We start from the raw sequence: 22,551 nt of genomic DNA, 5'->3' as shown, positions 1-22,551 counted from the left end.
ATCACCCCTTCCGTTCAAATTCTAACTAATTTCCTAAGCTTCTCACCTCATAACCTTCAATCCCTTTCTTTGATCATTATTAATAATTTATTCTCTCGCTATATTTCTACAAACTTCCCCTACTCTCGTATAATTTTTACTGATGGGTCTGCCTCATTAGCCAAAACTGGCTATGCTTATTACATACCAAGTCTTAATATCACCTTTTCCACCAATCTGCATCCCCTTTCTTCCTCTTTTACTACCGAATGCATTGCTATTGTCAATACACTTCATTACATTTCTGTTTCTCTTGATACCTCTTTTCTCATTCGCAGGCTTGTCTTCTTACTATTAATTCTAACCCTTTTGATTCTCAAACTTCCCCTATAATATTTTCAATTAGAGCACTCCTCCACAAAATTTTAACCTCTGGTAAAGAAGTTCATTTCCATTGGGTCCCTAGCCATGTCGGGATCCACGATAACGAGTTCGCTGATTTTCTGGCTAAATACGCATCATTATTCATATGTTATCCTTTCTTCTCTCTTATTCTGATACTCTGCATTATTTTAGATCTACTCTGATGGAAGCATGGCTCACTAAGTGGTCCTCTCTCTCCAACAGATTTGCCCGATGGCATCGGTCTATCGTACCTAGCCCTTCCAAAAATCCGTGGTTCCATCAATTAGATCTTACTCGCGATATAATTTCAAGCTTTCCACGACTCGGACTGGATCATAACCTTTTACAAGCATTCGCTTACAAATTTAACTTGAACTCTGTTTCCTTTTGCCATTTACATGAGGGATGAAGTCCTTGGTGATTTTTCTCACTATTTATTAAATTGCTCCTTTATGGCGCCTAATAGGTGCCTGCTTATACAATTCTTAGAATCCAATGGAATTTTAAATTTTGTTCCCTCTGTTGTACTAAATTCCCATTCTATTTTCGTAATTACTGCGATCATTTCTTTTATATTGAGTGCTGGTTGTACTATTTAACTACTTAATTATATATTATAATAAAATGTTTTATAACATTTTAAAAATTATAAAAATGTGTAATACCGTACATTAATACATGAAATTTTAAATTTTAACAAATTTTAAAATACTACAGAAAATGCACTACTGAATATAATTAGAAATATTTTTACCAAAATTTTTCTTAAAATCTACTCTATAAAATAGCTATCTTAAATTTTTTTTTACATTTTATTTAAAATTTTAAAATAATTTTAATATAATGTAAAAAAATGAATTATTAAGATATACTTATAAACTTATACGTTAAGTTTATAAGTAACTTAACGTATAATTATTATTTAAAAAAATACCAATTTTGAAATACTCAAATTTCAATTAAAAAATCATGAGAGATTTTTGTACCACTATAATTATTAACATTTGTTTTACAAAATATTCATTTAAATTTTTTTAAAAACATTATATTTAAATGTTTTAAATGTTTATTTATTTTTTACAAATTAAAAAGATATTATGTTAAAACTTTAGACTTAAGGTCTAAGAATTATTCAAAAAAATTAATAAATAAGATATAAAGATTACTCAAACAAAATTTATTAATTTATCTTATCTTCGTGACTCATCCTTTGTACAATTTTTAATACAATTTGTTTTTTTTTAGAACCACCAATTTATCTGATTGGCACTATAGTTGGTATGGTGATTGTTTGGTTACTTGCATATTTTGGATCCGTTAATGTTAGTTATTAATTTTCCTTGAAGTTAATAAGAAATATTTATAATGTACTAATTACTATTAATAATATAATTAAAAATGAAAAAAAAACCTAGATTAAAATTAGAATAATAAAAATGTTTAAAGGATAAATTTGTAAAAAAAAAAAATGTACTTAAATAGAAAAAAAATATTTTTACTTTTAAATTAAAAGTAAAATTATTTATATGTTTATCATAAGCAACTTATTACATACAAAATACAAATAATTACAGACATAACTTTTTATTGGATATTTTTAATAAATATTTTAGCATAGGTAAAGTGGTGGCAACCAATTAGGAAAAGCATGGCTAGGTTATCTATCTTAACACAGATCTCGTCCGGTACAGTATCGGGCATTTAACATTTTAACAAAGTATTAATCTTTGAATTTCTCTTCTTTCCTGAAATGACAGCAACAAGCGACACTAGTAATTAATAATTAAAAAGTAAAAGTAAATGTAACTAAAAAGAAACAATATATATTTTTTAAGTATTTAAGTTATGATAAACATATACCTAAACAATATATACTTATATAATGTACATTTAAATAATTAATCAGTTAATGTACTACATTATTTTAGTCTTCAAAATCAATGATCTGGTATTCTTTTCTTTTGTGGACGATAGTCATAATTTTTTGGTCCACATTAGTGGTACTTACATTACAATTACATAAAAAGTAAATATAATTATTTATATATTTAAATATATTAAAATTTCAAGAAAATTCAAATTAGACATTTAATCTAAGGCATAAAAATTATTATAAGTTTGAAAAATTTATTGCCAATATAGACTCAACTTTATATCATTACATCAATTTTTAACTTGTCTGTTAGGTAATAAGTAATAAACATCAGTGGTATGTTAGTGACCTCAGTAAAATAACTGTGATTAAATCATATAATTTAGGGTATTAATATATAAAATTGCTATTTTAATGTATTTAAATTTAAAATTTCTTAAAAATATTGTTTGCTGTATGACAAAAATTAGTTTTATTAAATTTGGTAAGTATTGTAGAACACAACATTAGATACAAAAGATTTCAAATTAATCCCAAAATATTTTTCTTTCTTTCTTTTTCCGTACCTTAATGACAACTACTTAGAGTCGGCAATCCTTAAATTAAATTTCAAATAGACACGAACTCCCATATTGCTTGCTCATCTTAACCAAACCTTAATAACATCCTTCTATCTTTTTTAGCTTCGATGTGAAGCTGAGAAGGTATTAATTCTACTATGACATATTTTTTTTTTTTGTGTCTGTATACGCTGAATCTCAGCTCTCACTGAACCGATTTTGATGAAAAATATGTCAAAAGATCACAAATAGTATCTAATCGAAGACATTACCCTTAAAAATTGAAAAATTTTCCCTCGTTCCCCGCAAATGGGGGAAATCCCCCAAAAAATTACAAATTTAAAAATCGGTAAATTTTGTCATATTTTTCACTTTTTTTTCTTAAAACTTCCATAACTCTTTCAAAAATAAACAAATCAACATAATTTTTTTTTATACTAAAACCTTAGATATTTCCCTTTCATTTGATATCATTTTTTTGAAAATCTAACACTTAACCTGATCATTGGGAGGGATTTAAAATAGCAACTTTTTCAACTTAATTTTTGAAAATGTTCTGGAAATACTGCGTCTTTTAAACATATATCAAATTAAAGATTATTTTATGTACTATAAAATGAAAAAAAAAAATTTGTCCCGACACTAACTTCTGCATGGAAAGGGCTGCCGTAGTTAAAAAAACGCTAATTTAGTGTTAAAATTTTCAACTTAAAAGTGCTATAACTTTTCGAAAAATGTAATTACCAGCACAAATTTTTTTTTCTAAATACATTATAAGTACATCTTTCATTTGACATACTTTTTATTAAAATTGGACAATTTCCTCATATATAGGGGCGTTTAAAAATTTCCAAATATAATTTTAGTTCATTTTTAGTTGTTTAAATGTAAAAATTAAAATAAAAAGTTTAGCTTGTCTATCAGATGGATCAAGATGTCCCCCAACAATGTGGTTGTGTAGTAATGTAGGTACAAACAAATCAAAAGGAAATGGTGGTGATTCAAAAATTACTAGTAAGGAAGAAAGTGGATCTACAGAGAGTAGCACACCTGATAAACATAATGGAACTGATAGTATATCAGAAAAGAAACCCAATACTGGATCCCAAGGAGGAGCTCCTGAAAGTTCTGAAGCTGACAGTAAAACAGAAAAAAATTCTGTTACTGAACCCCAAGTAGGAGCTCCTGAAAGTTCTGAAGCTGACAGTAAAACAGAAAAAAATCCTGATACTGGTTCCCAAGGAGATGCATCTGAGAAGTCTGGAGAAGAAGATGGTGAACTAGAAAAAAAATCTGATACTGGACACCAGGGAGGACCTCTTAATGTTTCTGGAAAAGATGATGGTGGATTAAAAAATACAACTGAAACAGACCACAATAAAAATAGCCTTATTGTCGACTCAAAAAATGGTTTTGAAGAAAATGTTGTAAGTATAATACAATATTCTTTGGCAAAAAATTAAAATCAAAATTCTGAGAAGGTTACTAATTTACATTTTTCACCTTTTAATAATATGTCATATGGAAAAAAACAATATACATGATAATTAAATATAACTTGACTTTTAGAATCTATATAAATGCTTAGAAAAAAGTAAAACACTATATGACTTTGAAATTTTTAAAAGTTAAATATGTTTAGATCAACAAAACGCCTTTTTTGAGATAGGGCCCTCTTATTTACACATTGCAATATGACTTGGTATGTTAACATTTACATTTATTTTTGCAAATATAGTCAGAAAGTAAAAATTTTAATAAAGAAACATCAAATGAACATGATATAAATGAGGTAGTCATAAATAATTTTCAATCAGTAAAATATTTCTCTACAACAGGCTCTACGAGTGAGAAAACCACAAATTTCAATAAAAAATCAACTTCAAAAAAATCAAATCCATTAAATAAATCTTCTAGTAAAAATAGTGACGTCGTTAGATCATTAGGTTTTGTTACACTTTTTACTAGTATGTTTTTATTTAATTTTTTATTAAAATAAGAAGAGCTTGAAATTTGAAAAAAAAAATTTCATATATTACGTTGGCACAAGACAATGTCATATTAAATTTTTAATTTAGTATATTAAATATAAGAACATAAAGAGAAATTTGTTTAACTTTTGAATATGCAATAAGTTAAATTGTACATCTTGTAAGATGAACGAACTTAAATTGCTCATTTTATTAATTTAGTGGTGCATTTTAAGATTACCGGATTAAGATGTTTCTCCGCGTTCCGCTACCACCGCACGTGCGTGTCGTCTGCTACGCGGACGACATGCTGGTGGTGGCGGAAGGCGTCTCGGCCGAGGAGGCTGGATCCCGGGCAAACTGCGCGCTCAGCGCAGTCTCCGCCTGGATCCAGCAGGAGGGGAGTGGACTTAGCCTTGCCCTGGACAAGACCGAAGCGGTCTTGTTCACGGGCAGGTACAAGTTCACTCCTCCACGACTCGCCGTGCTGGGGGTGGAGATCCCGCTTAAGGACTCCATGACTTATCTGGGCCTTGTCATAGACAAACGTCTGAAGTTCAGGCCGCACATTACTCGTGCGGCACAGCGGGCCCAGAAAGTCATGAATTGCCTGGCGGGAATCATGCCCAATCTGGGAGGGCCGAGAGAGATGCGGCGCAGACTTTTAGTCAGCGTCGTACACTCGGTCCTCCTGTACGGGTCCCCGGTTTGGGCGGATACTCTTGAGTATTCGTCCAAAAACCGTGAAGCCCTGCTCAGGGTGCAGAGGCGGGCGGCGATCCGGACTGTTTCGGCGTACCGAACGGTGTCCGGAGTGGCGGCGGGTATCCTGTCGTCACTGCCGCCCGCCGACCTGCTCGCCGAGGAACGCGCCGCCGGGCATGAGCTCCGCCGAGAGCGAAACCGGTCCCTCGAACCCGAGGACCGGCTAGCGCTCAGGCGGATGACCATGTTCCGGTGGCGGACTCGCCTCTCGGAGGAAACGAGAGGCGAGTGGACCAGGTCCCTCATAGGACCCGATCGGCTGGACAGGTGGGTGGACCGGACTCACGGTGAGATGACTTATCGTCTCACCCAAGTGATGTCCGGCCACGGCTGCTTTAACGAGTACTTACACCGTATTCGTAAAGCAGCCGCGCCGACGTGCGACCACTGTTCGGATCGCCCGGGAGAGGCTGATAGCGCTTTGCACACCCTCTTCCGGTGCGAGGCGTGGGCCCAGGAGCGGGACTCTTTGGAGTCCCGTCTGGGGTCCACGCTCCGAGTCGGGTCCATGGTGGACCTGATGTTGAGGAGCCGGGAGGCGTGGAGGCTCGTCCAGGCGTTCGCCGAGTCCGTCTTGAAAAAGAAGGAAAAAGCTGAACGCCTGAGACAGAGGCAGCCGCGCCGCCCGGTACAGGAGGACCTAAGGCGCTGGTTTAGGCCGGCGCCTTAGGTATTCGTGTTTTATGTTTTTATGTTTTTGTTTCGTGAGTTATTTGTGCCCCCTTCGCTTTTAACGGGGTGGTGTGAATTTTAGAGACGGCGTGGGCTGCCCTGAAGTAATACCTAACGGTAGTTCCAGGGCGGCCTACAACTAAGCCGGTCGCGGAAATAACCTGTTGTTGCTCATTAATAAACAGCCCACGGGTCTCTATCCTCAAAACCAGTGTCGACCACATTTTTATGACGTAAGTAGTGTCAACTGTTTCCCCAGTATGGTTTTTAACCGGTCTTACATTGGATCAAGGTAAGAAGACCATTTGCTAACTTGATTTTAATACGCTTATATTAGTTTCTTTTAATTTTATTTTTCAAATAAACCAGCTAGGTTTCCATCATATTCCCTCTTCTCCGAGTTACTTCAATCACACAGTCCGACAGCAGTGAATTCTCCACCCGGTTATAATAAATTGTCAATAGCGCAACAATTGTAGATTTCCACTTCGTTCATTATTTTTTTTTAATATAAAACAAGTAGATTCACCAGTTGTTTCTCTATACAATCTTTATTGCGCGTGAGGCGTCGCCGCTGATACACATAAAATTGCAACAATAGACAGTAATAGACATGTAGTATACAATACATTCTATATCAACGCGTTCGATATATCATTTAACAACCGGGTCCCATAAAACCGTTTGTATTATTACATACGTTGTAACGGGTAACGGGTAACAGGGAATCAGGGTTCGATTCCGGTCAGGGAGTCTGAGAAACGACTACCACTCCATGGAAAGCTGTAGTCACGCAAATTACCCACTCCCGGCATGTGGAGGTAGTGACGAAAAATGATGATACGGGACAAATCCTAGGCCCATAAAATACGGCTTTACCTCGTGTGTGATACATTTCCGTTCTTAAGTTTCATTATTATATATATATGCCACACGTGTAGAATTTCCCTAGCGCACCGCCAACCCATAAAAAACAGTTATACCTCAATACACAACACAGTCTGATCGGTATTAAGTGCTTTTAGCCGGTTCGGGTACGCACTATAATATTTAGTGCCTCTGTGCTTAACAATATTTTAACCAAAAACATACATACCGAGCTATTTATGTGAAAAAAGTATAGTTAAAAAAAAATAAAAAAAACATGCTTTCATAACATATGAAACTAAAAAGTAAAAAATAAATATAGTTTAAAAAAACTAAAAAAACACGCTTTTAAAGCACATCGACTAAAAAGTTAAAAATAATTTTTAAAATAAGCTTAAAACAATAATAAACGAAAAATACTAGTATTATTGTCAAAAAAGCGTGGGCGCTTTGTGCCATATTTTTCGTATATTCAGTTTTATGACGCGGTGCAAAGTCCAGCAAGTGCCGCACGGCCGACTACGTCCCGCCGTTAATGATACCGTAGTCTTCTTCTCGTTGTCTAAGTGACAACGTCAACAAACCGATCCGCACTCGCGCTCTGTTGTCATCTACGCTGCTAACCTTTTGACGCCCGAGGATCACGCCGGATATCGCTTCGTCGACGCCAGCGACAGTGCCGCGATATTATGCGAAGATTATATATTCTTACCATCGTCGCTAATATTAATATTTATTTATTTATTTATTTATTTATTTACAAATATATACGGACTGTGTCCTATTACATTGCGTGAATTTGTATACATAATATTGTTTACATTGTTTGTTGTCAAATATAGATTAACTTAACTTCTATTATCTAACTTAAACAAATACATAATGAAATAATTACAAATTAAAGATAAATTATTGACAATAAAGATTAAACAAAATCGAATATATAAGTATTACCTGCGTTCATTAAAATATTATGGGGAGAATTTAAAATATAATTTTTATTTGAGAAAATTGGGTAAAATGGCAAAGGGTTTCTAGTATTAAGGTTGTTTATCTTAAAATTAATCAAAGACAACAGCTCTGGACAATCAATATCACCAGTTAATAATTTATGTAAAAATTTTGATAATANCTCAGACTCCCTCTCCGGAATCGAATCCTGATTTCCCGTTACTAAAAACTAAAAAACACGCTTTTCAAGCACATCGAACAAAATAGTTAAAAATAATTTTTAAAATTAACTTAAAACAATAATGAACGAAAAATACTAGTATTATTGTGACAAAAAACGTGGGTGCTTTATGCCATACTTTTTGTATATTGAGCGCCTGACGTTTTTTTTCACAATAATACTAGTATTTTTCGTTCATTATTGTTTTAAGTTAATTTTAAAAATTATTTTTAACTTTTTAGTTCGATGTGCTTTAAAAGCGTGTTTTTTAGTTTTTTTAAACTATATTTATTTTTTACTTTTTAGTTTCATATGTTATGAAAGCATGTNATATCATTAAAATTTTTCGACTTCACTCCTTACCCATAGGTATTCAAATGTTAATAACCTCTGAAATACTGTTCCAAAATTTGTTATCAATCTAAATAAATAAAGTTGACACTCCTATAAGATATAACGTATGAAAATAAAAAATATTTTATAACAGATAAATGGAAATACATGTAACTATCGTAAAAATTGCCAAAAAAAAATGAATAATTTAAGAGAAATTGATTTGTGTTAAAATGAACATAATTTTTTTTAATACTAAAACCTTAGATATTTCCCTTTCATTTGATATCATTTTTATGAAAATCTAACACTTAACCTGGTCATTGGGGGGGATTTAAAATAGCAACTTTTTTACAAAAACTAACTTTTTCAACTTAATTTTTGAAAATGTTCCGGAAATACTGCGTCCTTTAAACATATGTCAAATTAAAGCTTATGTCATGTACTATAAAATGAAAAAAAAAAATTTGTCCCGACACTTTATCTTCTGCATGTAAACGGCTGCCGTAGTTAAAAAAATATAGTTTAAAAAAAACTAAAAAAACACTCTTTTAAAGCACATCGAACTAAAAAGTTTAAAATAATTTTTAAAATAAGCTTAAAATAATTATTTTTAACTTTTTAGTTCGATGTGCTTTAAAAGCGTGTTTTTTTAGTTTTTTTTTAAACTATATTTATTTTTCACTTTTTAGTTTCATGTTATAATAGTAGTTACTATCAATATCATGATTGTAAAGGGTAAAGGGGAATCAGGGTTCGATTCCAGAGAGGGAGTCTGAGAAACGGCTACCACATCCAAGGAAAGCAGTAGGCGTGCAACGTGGAAGTAGTGACGAAAAATGACGATACAGGAATCATCCTTTGTAATCGGAATAAATACCCTATTTATCTCTTAATGAGAATAAAGCGTATTAATATATAAATTTTAATAGTAATTAGAATATATATATATACATGTAAAGCGACTTATGTACGTAAACGTATCATGCACGAGGTATAGCCGTGTTTTGTGGGCGGGCGTAGCGGGGGGAACGTTATACACGAGGTATATACGGCAGCAGCAGCGTCGTCTGTAAGGATATATAAATGAATATTAACATATACGTATATATAAATATATATTAATATTAGCGACGATGGTAAGAATATATAATCTCCGCATAATATCGCGGCACTTTCGCTGGCGTCGACGATGTGATATCCGGTGTAATCCTCGGCCGTCAAAAAGTTAGCAGCGTAGATGACGACGGTGCGCGAGTGCGGATCGATTCGTGAACGTTGTCACTTTGACAACGTGAAGAAGACTACGGTATCAATTGCGGCGGAACGTCGTCGGGCGTGCGACATTTGCTGGACTTTGCACCGCAGCGTAAAACGCGTGGTGTTGGTCAGTCAAATACTCTTAGTAGGGCGACGGTTGTTAAAGGTGGGACGAATCGTGGGGCATCGTGTATAACGAAAAGACGTGTGGCCGTGTCAATCACAATAAAAATTTGTTCTAAATATATATAATTGATAACACGCACGCGTATACGGGTACGAAAATCAAAAGTAAAATTATACAGGAAAATAGTGTTGTCGCCGACTGGTAAGCGGGGTGGGGTGAATGCGTTACGACAGTCTAGTCTCAAGGTCATAAACGACGGGATAAGCGACATAATAACACGTGCCGCGTGGAGTTACAAACTTACAACAAACAACAAACAACATACATGTGAAACTAATATAAGCGTGTTAAAAACGCTATTTTTGTGTTAAAATTTTCGATTTTCAATTTTATATTTTCAACTTAAAAATGGTATAACTTTTCGAAAAATGTAATTATCAGCACATTTTTTTTTTTATAAATACATTTTTCATTTGACATACTTTTTATTAAAATTGGACAACTTCCCCTTATATAGGGGGCGTTCAAAATTTGAAACATTGTATAAAACATAGAGCTTTTTCAACTTAACTTTTGAAAGTGTTCCGGAAATACTGCGTCCTTTAAACATATGTCAAATTAAAGCTTATGTCATGTACTATAAAATTAAAAAAAAAATTTGTCCTGACGAACTATCATCTATGCCCAAATGGCTACCGTATTCAATAATATGCTATTTTTGTGTTAATCCTGGGTTTTGTATTTTATTTTATTTTAAAATATCTTATAAGGGCAATACACTGCCTTATTTTTTTATAATAGGCTTAATTGATTAACTTTTTTTTTATTGGTTTTTTTAGATATATAATCATTAAAATTAATTAAATTCTGAGTATTTCCTTTGTAGAACCTTTTTAAACGCCAAAAGTTAATTAGAAATGATTACTATGATTTTTATTTAAGTGATCTATTACGATAAAAATGTAAAAAAATCTAACTTTTCTGATAAATATACTGTAAATAGTAATTATAAAATTTGCTGACAGCATATTAATCTCAATTTCATTTTTATGTATTTAATCATGTCAATTTCAAACTTGCAAATTGAGCTACTTGTTATGGTAATAAATTCATTTTTTTTTTTAATAAAACTTTCACTTTAAAGGACAATAAAAAGTAGGTTCAAAGTTATTACTTTTAACATATAAAAATCAAAATCAATAATAATTTGAAAACAATTAATTTAAAAAATAAAAAAACCCAGCACAGGGGGGTCGCGGCACAGTGGTGACGTGGCATAGTTGGATCAAGTATAATGATATCTGACAGTGATNAAAGTTGATGTTGCTTTTGTAATTATTCATCAATTTTTTAAAATTAAACACCATCTACAGATTTGCATCGAAGCGTTTCTTATGATAGTGATTTTAATCACTGTCAGATTAAATCTATACTGAACCCAACTATGCAACGTCTCCACTATGCCGCGACCCCACTGTGCTACCGTTTTTTTATATGTAAATACTTATCTTTTAATAATAAGTAATAATATTAAAACTTAGAAGTAATAGAAAAAGTTTAATTGCACATTTGAAAACATCACGAAAAGTTTATTTAGAAAAGTATATTTTTTTTCTGATGAAAGTTCCTTTTGTTTAGTGTATTTATTCATAAGTAACAAAATTTTTTTATTAAAAAGTATTGCATAAATTCCTTTAAATTTGTATACGCATTAAAAGTATATGAATATACAACTCCTTTTTATTTTTATAATATCTCCGTAAAAATTACAATATTATATTATTGAATACCACTTTCATACTCAATTTAATTACTGTAATTATTATGTATTCATATATTATAGTTATAAATCGGGGTAAAATTAAGGGAATAAGTGTTATTGTTGTTTTTGAAATAATCTACCAATTTCATTTTTTTCTATTTAATAATATCTATTTCAAACTTGCAAGTTGAGTTAAAAGTTATGGTAATAAATTCATTTTTTTTTTATTAAAACTTTCACTTTAAAGAACAAAAAGAAGTAGGTTCAAAATGATTACTTTTAACATATTAAAAATCAATAATAATTTGAAAATAATTAATTATAAAAATTATATAATATATAATTAAAATAATTACTAATCTGGATATAATTAAGGAAATAGGAGTTGATGTTGGGTTGGGTTGGTTACATTTTTAACTTTATAATGCTATAACTCATTGAAAAGTGTACGAATCAACACAATTTTTTTATGAGAAATAATATTTTTTAATAATCCCTTTTTCATTCGACATACTTTATCTTAATCAGGGTATTAATAAGAAACTAGCAGATAATGTAGCTTTTGTAATTATCCACCAATTTCTTAGAATTAAACACTATCTACTGATTTGCATCGAAGCGTTTCTTATGATAGTGATTTTAATCACTGTCAGATTAAATCTATACTGGACCCAACTATGCCACGATCCCACTGTGCCGCCACCCCACTGTGCTACCGTTTTTTTACATTTTTTTTTCTGGTTTTACTTTACCTAATGTTGTTTTAACTAGTAGCTTATTAAATTAGTTAGTTTTCATTTAAAATTTTATTGTTTTTGAACGTTTTAAATTTACAATTAAAACGTAATAAAAATTTTTAAATATCTATTTTTAATGTTGTTATTGTTTTATTTCAGCTACTATGTTATACTCTTGGTACACGCTTATAAGTTATTATGGCGAATTGAAATGTATGGAATCATGTTTATGCACCTTACAATGTAAAAAAAGATGTAAGATTTAGCAACTTTAATTTAAGTTGAAATAAAAGGTGGAAATATGACATTTTTAAAATTTTATGTAATATATCAATAAATATTATATTAAATATATTCACATAGTAACTATATATTTTAATTAATACAAAAATAAATAAAATTTTATTTTATTTTGTTTTATAAATCTAATATGAAAATTTTTAACTAAATAATATATAATATAAATATAGGTATATATAAAATCTTCTTTTACAAAATATTTATCTATTGTACACCAAAAATAAATTTTATTCTTAGTTTGAAAGGTTACAAATATAAAAAAAAAATCAAACTAATTGGCCGCAACGAAAAATTTGTAACTTTCATAGCGCATTGAAAAGAAACGGTTGCCAACCCGGGCGAGACACTGTATTGTCGGACAACAGTAGGATTTCAAAAAAATAAAATATTCTAAATTAAAAGCAATTTAAGATAAAAATAAGAAATATAAAAGTAATAAAGAAAGATATAAAGTAATAATGTCGCCTGGGGAATAGAGGCAGGAGGATCGTCAGCCGCACTCTCCGGCCCACGTTCGTCAGAACCTGACCCTTCGCCACCCGCAACCTTCTGGGGCTCCGTCTGCATCGAAGCCTCGACGGTCGGGAGGTCCTACTCATGTGTGCGGATCAGCTCGAGGTCGTACAGCGACCGAACGCTCCGAATGAGAGCCCTGCACGCTGACGCGACGTGGTCGTGCGGGGGCACGACCGCCATTGTGTTTTCCAGTATTTTTGCCTGGAAAACCGCAAGTTCCAGTCCGGCCGTAAGGACAGACCTGGAACTGGCCCGGTCGAGCTTCGACCGTGGCGTGCCGTCTTCATGGAACAGGTCGGCAGCCACGATCTCCCCGCATTTCCTTCTCTTCATTTCCGGTGCGTCCATTAATGGAATTGGAGCATCCGGAGGGGTGTCCCTCCGTGGCTGGAGACACCTCCTTTCTCTTACCACGAAGAGCGTCCTCTTCCCCTAGCGATTCATCCACTATGAATCCAACGGGTGTGGAACCCGATGGTGCCGAGTTGCCCGACCCCACCCTGGACGAACTCAGCAGCCTCTCCATTATGGAGGGCTTAGCTGGAGCATCCAAAGGTGTGGCCGCATTCAAATTTTCCAGTCCAGTGTCCGAGTTATCCAAGATTCCAGTCGGCTGTTTCACCGGAGGGAGTGGCTTGGTCGCCACCACTCGCTGCAGTCGCAGTACCAACCCCGTGGTTGGCTTCAGGAGCCTGCCTCAACACTCCTGCATTTGACGCGTATTCGATTGATCCGAACGACACCTGGTGGGTACACCCCCCACCATCCGATACCCCTGATTCAGTAACCGTTATATCATTGTTTCCCATTATTCATATAAAATAATTTTGTGAGGGGGCTGCCCTCATAGCCGGTCCCTTCGGCCAGTGAGTGGCTAGCTCACTGGTTGCGTGGTCTATGTTGCTCCATTCTCACCCAAACGCTACCGCTTATTCGTCAATAAAGGCTTATTTCACGGCTACCCTGTATATCTACAGGGTAACAAGCGTTTGGGCGGCTCGCTGTCCGCGACCGCTTATTCGTCAGTCCAAATTAATAGATTGCTTATTTCACGGTTAGCCTGCATATCTGCAGGCCGTTATTCTATCCGCAACCTGAGTTCGCGCCCGATTCCCCGAGCTAGGGAAACTGCGCTCGTGCCGACGTTTCGTAGCCCCGTAGAGCCCGATCACACCGACACTGTAGCGCAGCGCAACAGGAACCCAACCAATACGGACATTCATATAATGGTACGTTCGACAAATAAAAACTAAATCCATATTCTATACAGGGTGTAAATCTTTCGAACCATAGTAATATATAGGCGAGTATCCTTGGAGTGTGTAAACAATGACCTCGTTTTTTTTTTTTTTTTTTTCCCAAAATTGGGGAAGTTTTGGAATAACCCCCCGGGATTTCCCCAAAAATAAAAATAAATCATACCACGATATTTCCCGCAAAATTCTCGTACAAATTGAGGGGTCACTCGATTTTGTCCAAAAAATTGGCCATTTCCCCTCATTTCCGCCCCTAAAATTGGATGAATCGAAATTTTAGTGTTACATATCAATTTGTACTAGAATTTTGCAAGAAATATCATAGTATTATTTATTTTTAATTTTTATGGTTTTTTCATGCTGAAAATTCGGGAAATCCACAAATTAATAGGTTTTATTGTTTTTTTTTTAATTATTACTTGTACTTTCAGTGATAATAATGGTAAGATATCAAATCAAAATAATTTTAATTATTTTAAACATTTTTTCTTTATTTCTTTTAACTATTTACAATAATAATTCGCTATTTGAGGTTTTTAAATATTGTTCAATGTGCCCTCCTTGTTTTTGGACACATAATTGGAGCCGTTTTTTCATTGAATATCTTATTTTTTCATAAATGTCTGAGATTCCATTGATACTCCTACAAGCTTCAAAAATTCTGGCTATCAATTCTTCCTTTGAACTAACCTCATTACAATAAACTTTTTCTTTCAAATAACCCCATAAAAAAAAATCGCAAGGTGTTAAATCAGGGCTTCGTGGTGGCCATACGATATTGGGTCTGTAATGGGCTCGATTACCTGCTTGCCTGCCTATGATACCCTCAGGAAACATAAAAAATAATTGTTCTCTAACAGCATTAGTATGATGAGGGGGGGCACCATCCATCATAAACCACATTGTCTCTTGGATTTCATTAGGCACATCTTCCAATAAATTTGGCAAATTATTCCTTAAAAAGTTCAGGTAAGCTTGGCCATTTAACCTATCGGGTAAAACAAAAGGTCCAACCAAATAATTATCAACAATACCACACCAAATATTAACCGAAAATTTGTATTGTGATCCTGTAATTCGTGTAACGTGTGGATTTGCTTCAGACCAGTGGTGCAAGTTATGCAAATTTATAGTGCCATCTTTGGTAAAAGAAGCTTCATCCGTGAATAAAATTTTGTTTAAAAAACTTGTATCAACTGTCATACGGCTTAACATTTCACGTGAAAAATTCAATCTAATGATAAAAAATATTAATTAAAATTTATTGCCTGAACAGAAAAGTTATTTTTTAACCTTAATGGAAAATCCCTAGGTAACAACTCCTGTACTTTTTGCCGATGAAATGGATACAATTTATTACTATTTAAGACTTTCCAGACACTCATGTGATTGATATTAATCTCCGCACCAATTTTTCGCGTACTTGTTTCTGGATCATTTTGAACTTGTTCTAAAATAGTTTCTTCTGTGCGAACATCTAAAGTTGACCGATTACCTCCCGATCGATGACCAAATGGTTGTAAAATACCTTCAGAATAAAAAAACGTACATTTTTTGAACTTTTTTACTACTTTTATTTAATTAAAAATTGATTCTAGTTACTCTAATCTAATTACTTAAGGTTTATCGAAAAAAAATTATGAAAAAAATTTGTGGGATTCGAACCCAGATCTTCATGCTTTGTATCCTACAATTTGGAACGCTGCCACACAACGCCTTTAGTGTTTGATAGCAAATTTAATTAATTTAAGAATTAAATTTTTAAATCGAACTAAATTTTAATTGATCTGCTAAAATTAATAAAATAATGATAGTAAGACCTGTTTCTCGAGATCGACGAACAACATCATCGAAAGTTTGATAATGTGGTTGCCGACGGTTGGGATACAGCTCTGCCCATCTAATACTTGCACGGTATCCGTTGCCTGTTTCTCCTAATAGTCATTTTAAATAATAAATGATCTTGAAAAAATAGTTCATTCAAAAATTACTTACCTACAAGTAAAATCATATCGGTGTATTCTGAATTGGTAAACATTATTTTATTTAAAATTAAATACCTTAATTAAATAAAAAACTTTTTAAAATAAAACAAAACGCACGCAACTTGTAAAAAAAAGTTGTCTTGCTTAAAGGCAAGGTATGTCCTAATGACAAAGATAACAAATGTTAATTTAGATAGTGTAATACAAATATCATTGTTATGTAACTTACAGTCTTATTTGGTACATCATGGAATATTGGTAAAAGTCTATTTTTAGAGTTAATTTTTCGTATTAAATAGGCAATTATGGTTCGATCAATTAAGTTTACTTTTGAATTATTTCCAAAAATTTTAATTATGACTTAAGGTCGGAAAGTTAATTGTAAGTAATTACAAAAAATAAAGAAAAAATGTTTAAAATAATTAAAATTATTTTGATTTGATATCTTACCATTATTATCACTGAAAGTACAAGTAATAATTAAAAAAAAAACAATAAAACCTATTAATTTGTGGATTTCCCGAATTTTCAGCATGAAAAAACCATAAAAATTAAAAATAAATAATACTATGATATTTCTTGCAAAATTCTAGTACAAATTGATATGTAACACTAAAATTTCGATTCATCCAATTTTAGGGGCGGAAATGAGGGGAAATGGCCAATTTTTTGGACAAAATCGAGTGACCCCTCAATTTGTACGAGAATTTTGCGGGAAATATCGTGGTATGATTTATTTTTATTTTTGGGGAAATCCCGGGGGGTTATTCCAAAACTTCCCCAATTTTGGGAAAAAAAAAAAAAAAAAAACGAGGTCATTGTTTACACACTCCAAGGATACTCGCCTATATATTACTATGGTTCGAAAGATTTACACCCTGTATATATATATATATATATATAAGTAGTAAGTAAATAGCGGGTTCTAGGGATCAAAGGATGCCGCCATGGTAATTAGTGTCATACGTCATCAAAAAGTAATAAATTAAGAGTGATAATGGGTAATTAAATGGTTAATTAAGGTCAATCGTAATTGTTAAAGTTGTAAATCAAGTGTGTTATTGTTAAAATTGCGATAATAATGTGGTTTGGCGGAGGGTAGGTGGTCAGCTGACTCGGCGTTACGTCGTTGTCGGTGTGACGTATGCAGCAACGCGTGCCCCTCAATCAGGAGCATCACAGGTGTTACGTAATATAATCGCCCTTAAGGTCAACACGTCACATACAATAATGTTAAAGACTCTGTCCCTGCCTACACCCTCCCCCCAGACTTGTACGTCAAACGGTCGCGCATTATATTGTNAGGAACCCAACCAATACGGACATTCATATAATGGTACGTTCGACAAATAAAAACTAAATCCATATTCTATACAGGGTGTAAATCTTTCGAACCATAGTAATATATAGGCGAGTATCCTTGGAGTGTGTAAACAATGACCTCGTTTTTTTTTTTTTTTTTTNGTATCTAAATAGCGGGTTCTGGGGATCAAAGGATGCCGCCATGGTAATTAGTGTCATACGTCATCAAAAAGTAATAAATTAAGAGTGTTAATGGGTAATTAAATGGTTAATTAAGGTCAATCGTAATTGTTAAAGTTGTAAATCAAGTGTGTTATTGTTAAAATTGCGATAATAATGTGGGTTGGCGGAGGGTAGGTGGTCAGCTGACTCGGCGTTACGTCGTTGTCGGTGTGACGTATGCAGCAACGCGTGCCCCTCAATCAGGAGCATCACAGGTGTTACGTAATATAATCGCCCTTAAGGTCAACACGTCACATACAATAATGTTAAAGACTCTGTCCCTGCCTACACCCTCCCCCCAGACTTGTACGTCAAACGGTCGCGCATTATATTGTGTCAACGCCGTCGACGCGCCATCGCAACCCCCGCCGCCGTCGTCGTCGTCGACGGGATATAAGCCGTAGTCGTGTAACCCATAAAATACACCTCATTCTCCATCGAGATTCCAATGTCTAACAGATGTTTGGAAAGTTTGGTGTCGTGCAGCAGCAACATTGTCTGTTGACTACTAATCGGTTCTCAGTATTTGTTAATCTATTGTGCGTGTAAGATGGATTATTTCAGTAATATATCGAATAAATTGATTTTTCTTGTTGAAAACGAACTTACAGATAGAGTTTTTAAACCATTCAGTAAATCATTGAAAAATTATCGAGATTTGCAATATTTTGCGGAACGTCTAAGAGATAAAGCCAACGATACCGGTGGAGACTTTTTACACTACAAGGGTTGTGAATTATCGAATGTGGGAAAAAATTCGGACAATCCTGAATGTGCATGCTCAGTTGTGAAGCGAATATATTACGAACTTTTGGATTCAATTGAAACAATTGAAAAAACGATGAATGCGAATCGCAGCGATAGTAACGCCTATTGGACCTTGAGACTTTAATCACAATGGCTACACCAAGGTGTAAATTCAATAAAATCAACGACTTGATCGATTCATCAATATATAGCATTTCACAAATGTCTCGCGTATACATTGGTCTGGATCCAGACGATTCATTTTGGCCAAAAGTCAAGTTGGTAAACAGTCATCAAGAACTTATTATCACTATCGATTTACTACATAGAATGTATTTAATGTGCGGATATATTTTATCGATAACGGAAACAACATAACGTCGTCGTCGACGGGGTATAAGCCGTAGTCGTGTAACCGCCCTGATGACGGTGTCGGTCGGAGGTGTGAATCGCAACGTTTGTATCTTTAGCGCGATAAAAATACGATGTACGCATGTCGAGGTAGTGATAAGCTTATTCCTAAGGTGCGCGATATATCGAATATGATAAATCAAAATTAACCGTACAGTATCGCCAATTATTTTCATTTTAGATAAAAATTGTACGTAAAATGTTGAAATTGGGTAATTTGTTAAATAAAAACTGAATATATTTATTATTTATTTATTTGTTTGGAATCCAAACTTTGCATTATGATGCGGTGGATGGTCATATAGAATATATGAAATGTAAGTTTTTTTTATGAAAAAAAAAAAATGCATTTTCCAGGTACGCTACACTGTAACGGTGAAAAGTGCGAATTTTAAATGTCGAATCCGCTATTTTGATATACGACATGCACATATTTAGATAAAAACTACGTAAGAATGTTTATTTTACCTAATTTGTAAAAAAACAATCATTTGTTCAAAACAGACATGGTACCAGATGGCTTTATAGATGACTATATATATTTTTATACTATCGTATTTGAGATGAATACAACAGATGGCTTATGCATGATGACGACGACGCTGTCGTTTTTATCGAATGTTAAACGTTAATATATGAGTTAATGAACTGCGTTTGACCATTATTCGTTTAGTGAACAATAAATCAGTATTTTTTTGTCAACAATATATATATAATAATAATGACTGTTCCAGTTTTCTTATTATGAGATGTTTAGCAAAAAACATTCTTAAATAAATACATTTTATTAAAAAAATAAAACTGTACTAATTAAAAAATAAATAATAAATTTATAGTTAAATTTAATTTAATTAATATGAAATATTGCATGATAAGTCGGTTGAATTGGAAAGTCGACGGTTAATAATGAACTGAATTTATATATAATAAATATTATATATAAATAATCGTTTAACACAATCCAAAATTATACGATTAAGGTCGATACTGATCCAATTTTACATTTTACACTTAGTGTGAAATGTTACATTTTTCAAGTACTTTTTACACAAACAAGGATAGATGAGGATGATGTGCTGAGAGTGTATTAACCCTCCTCTCTCCATATATCATTATCCCTATATGTTTACTATCCACTGTTAATTACTATAATTTAAATTATGATATAATAAACAATATCGAGTTTACTAATAACAATACAGCATATTGTATATAATTTAATGTGTTAAATTTATTTAATTATCACAACACTGCATATGTTTAAATACAAATTCCATGGAACTTAACATGCGCGAAAACGAGACATAAATGTAATATATTATCTATTTCAAAAGTAATTAGACGATCAACTGTCATTTTCATCATTAACACAGAAGAACATATCATAAATTAAATTTCATTGCATTTTTTTAATCAATGCAAGTATATAAAGTCTTGGATCTGTTTATTCATTCGAAAGAATTATAAGAGCGCAGTAGTTTGTTTTAACAATCAGATTTTTTGCAAAGAAATTTGTTGTAGTTACATTTTTCGTTTGATAAAAAATTAAACTGTAAGTATAAAATTAATTATTGTAATTATATATACTATTTTTAATGTCAATAGATTTTAAAAAATAAAATTTCATATTATCAAATTAATTGAACTCAAATGTTTTTTATCTTTGCATATTTATTGGAATTCATATTATATAAATTTATATTATAACATTTTATTGTCTTAATTTACAAAGAATATTATAATAAAATGCTAATTATTTCAGATTTTATATCCACTAGCGATTACTTGCTGTTTCAATTGCATTTCGACGAACGGAAAACTTATACTGTAACAAATACTTGTTGCATCAATTGCATTTCGAGGAATATATAAATAATGTAAGTTCTTTAAATTGTTATTTTAATATTATAAGTTGATTATTAACCAAGAGTAAAATTTAATTTTTTTACCAATAATTTATTTGGCGTAAAAAGTTATTTTTCTATAAATAAAAATTCGTTTTATCATAATTATTTAATAACGGTAAATAAGTCTAGATATTTTTATTTCTAAATAAAGTTATTATTTTTTATTTTAGTTATCATGCCACAAAATCCTTTTGTACCATTCGATTTTCTACCAGAACCTACTATTGAACTTTTAGTCGAAAGCGAATCTCGAAATTATCGGAATATATGCAAATACCCTGATATGTTTAGAATTAATGTATTAGAAAAATTTAGGATAATACATAACCTCAAAAGAGGTTATCCTGTTTTAGTTTTTTACAGTGAAATAGACAACATCATTAGTTGCGGAAATTTCCAATGTAACAATATCCTTTTTTATAATCGTGATTANCGAGTGTGAAGCTACCAATTCGTGGTCCACCAACTTCTTATCACAAACAAATATTGGTTACCCTTCGGTTACCAATATTTTATAGAGTATAACGCTTTTTCTAACTGATAGATGTAGACACATAATACCAAAAAGCATATATTAAACGCATTTACCAATCATACACACAACAAAGATCTGTCGGCCGGTGGGAGTATAAATACATTTACTATCGTATACACCGCCGTACCAACTCGGATAATTGTGAACGACCACTGCATTTAACAACTTAGCATTTGATATTATATTATAGAGTTTTTTATAAGCTTTCAGAAAATGTATAGAAAATATCTGGACTCGTCTCGGAACATTCACCAATTCGCCAATTACTGTGGCCGAGTTGTTGCGATTATACGCTACCGAAAGTCATTTCTGCGGTCTTGATTTGCAATATTCAGTTACTCCTGCACGTTTCACCCGTTAGATTTTCACACCACTTATAGAGTTTTTTATAAGCTTTCAGAAAATGTATAGAAAATATCTGGACTCGTCTCGGAACATTCACCAATTCGCAAATTACTGTGGCCGAGTTGGTGCGTTTATTTGAAATTACAATATTTTTTTAATGCAAATTTTTATTGCTTATCAATATAGTGTTGACAGTACTGTATTGTTTTGTGTCAACTAGAGAGCAGTGTATTATCGTATGACTTGAAATATAGAGCAATATTATATTTTTACATATCAGTATCGGTTAAGCTGTTAATTATAGGTATTGCCTTGATCTACACTTTTTTCTATTTTATCTAAAATATTTAATTCGTGGACTTTTTAACATTATTTCTGACGATTTTTATTTTAATTGATTTTTTTTAAACTTTTTAATTGGTTTGCTACGTTACTTCGTACAATTATGTAAGTGTCTTACGTGGTATAATTTTTCTGAATTCGTTTTAATATTATAAATATATGAATAAACATTAAGTTCAATATTATAAGATTTTACTTTAAT

General features: G+C 32.6%; 2 protein-coding genes across 2 annotated transcripts; one reads left to right on the top strand and one right to left on the bottom strand.

The window, feature by feature from the left end:
• The first annotated feature begins 2,337 nt into the window (after positions 1-2,337).
• On the top strand, positions 2,338-4,280 carry LOC126898330 (uncharacterized). The gene is made up of 2 exons (XM_050672270.1): positions 2,338-2,410; positions 3,725-4,280. The coding sequence occupies exon 2, from the start codon at positions 3,765-3,767 to the stop codon at positions 4,278-4,280; it is 516 nt and encodes a 171-aa protein (XP_050528227.1). The 5' UTR covers positions 2,338-2,410; positions 3,725-3,764.
• Positions 4,281-14,631: 10,351 nt separating this feature from the next.
• On the bottom strand, positions 14,632-17,391 carry LOC126899151 (uncharacterized). Its single transcript, XM_050673745.1, has 4 exons — positions 16,549-17,391; positions 16,374-16,487; positions 15,847-16,081; positions 14,632-15,787 (listed from the first exon to the last, which is right to left on the bottom strand). The coding sequence occupies exons 1-4, from the start codon at positions 16,589-16,591 to the stop codon at positions 15,061-15,063; spliced, it is 1,119 nt and encodes a 372-aa protein (XP_050529702.1). The 5' UTR covers positions 16,592-17,391; the 3' UTR covers positions 14,632-15,060.
• Positions 17,392-22,551: the final 5,160 nt, after the last annotated feature.

Source organism: Daktulosphaira vitifoliae, unplaced genomic scaffold (genome assembly GCF_025091365.1).
Source record: "Daktulosphaira vitifoliae isolate Bord-2020 unplaced genomic scaffold, ASM2509136v1 Scaffold_2, whole genome shotgun sequence".
Lineage (NCBI taxonomy): Eukaryota > Metazoa > Arthropoda > Insecta > Hemiptera > Phylloxeridae > Daktulosphaira > Daktulosphaira vitifoliae.
Note: the sequence above shows the minus strand (reverse complement) of the source record. Positions and strands in the feature narration are given on the sequence as shown.

What these genes read in the sequence shown, in the direction of transcription:
- LOC126898330 (XM_050672270.1), top strand. Translation starts at nt 3,765, where the DNA reads ATGTGGTTGTGTAGTAATGTAGGTACAAACAAATCAAAAGGAAATGGT.
- LOC126899151 (XM_050673745.1), bottom strand. Translation starts at nt 16,591, where the DNA reads ATGTTTACCAATTCAGAATACACCGATATGATTTTACTTGTAG. An exon ending in TCGTCGATCTCGAGAAACAG is followed by an intron (nt 16,082 to 16,373) that starts GTCTTACTATCA and finishes TTTATTCTGAAG; the next exon opens with GTATTTTACAACCATTTGGT. An exon ending in CCTAGGGATTTTCCATTAAG is followed by an intron (nt 15,788 to 15,846) that starts GTTAAAAAATAA and finishes TTTTATCATTAG; the next exon opens with ATTGAATTTTTCACGTGAAA.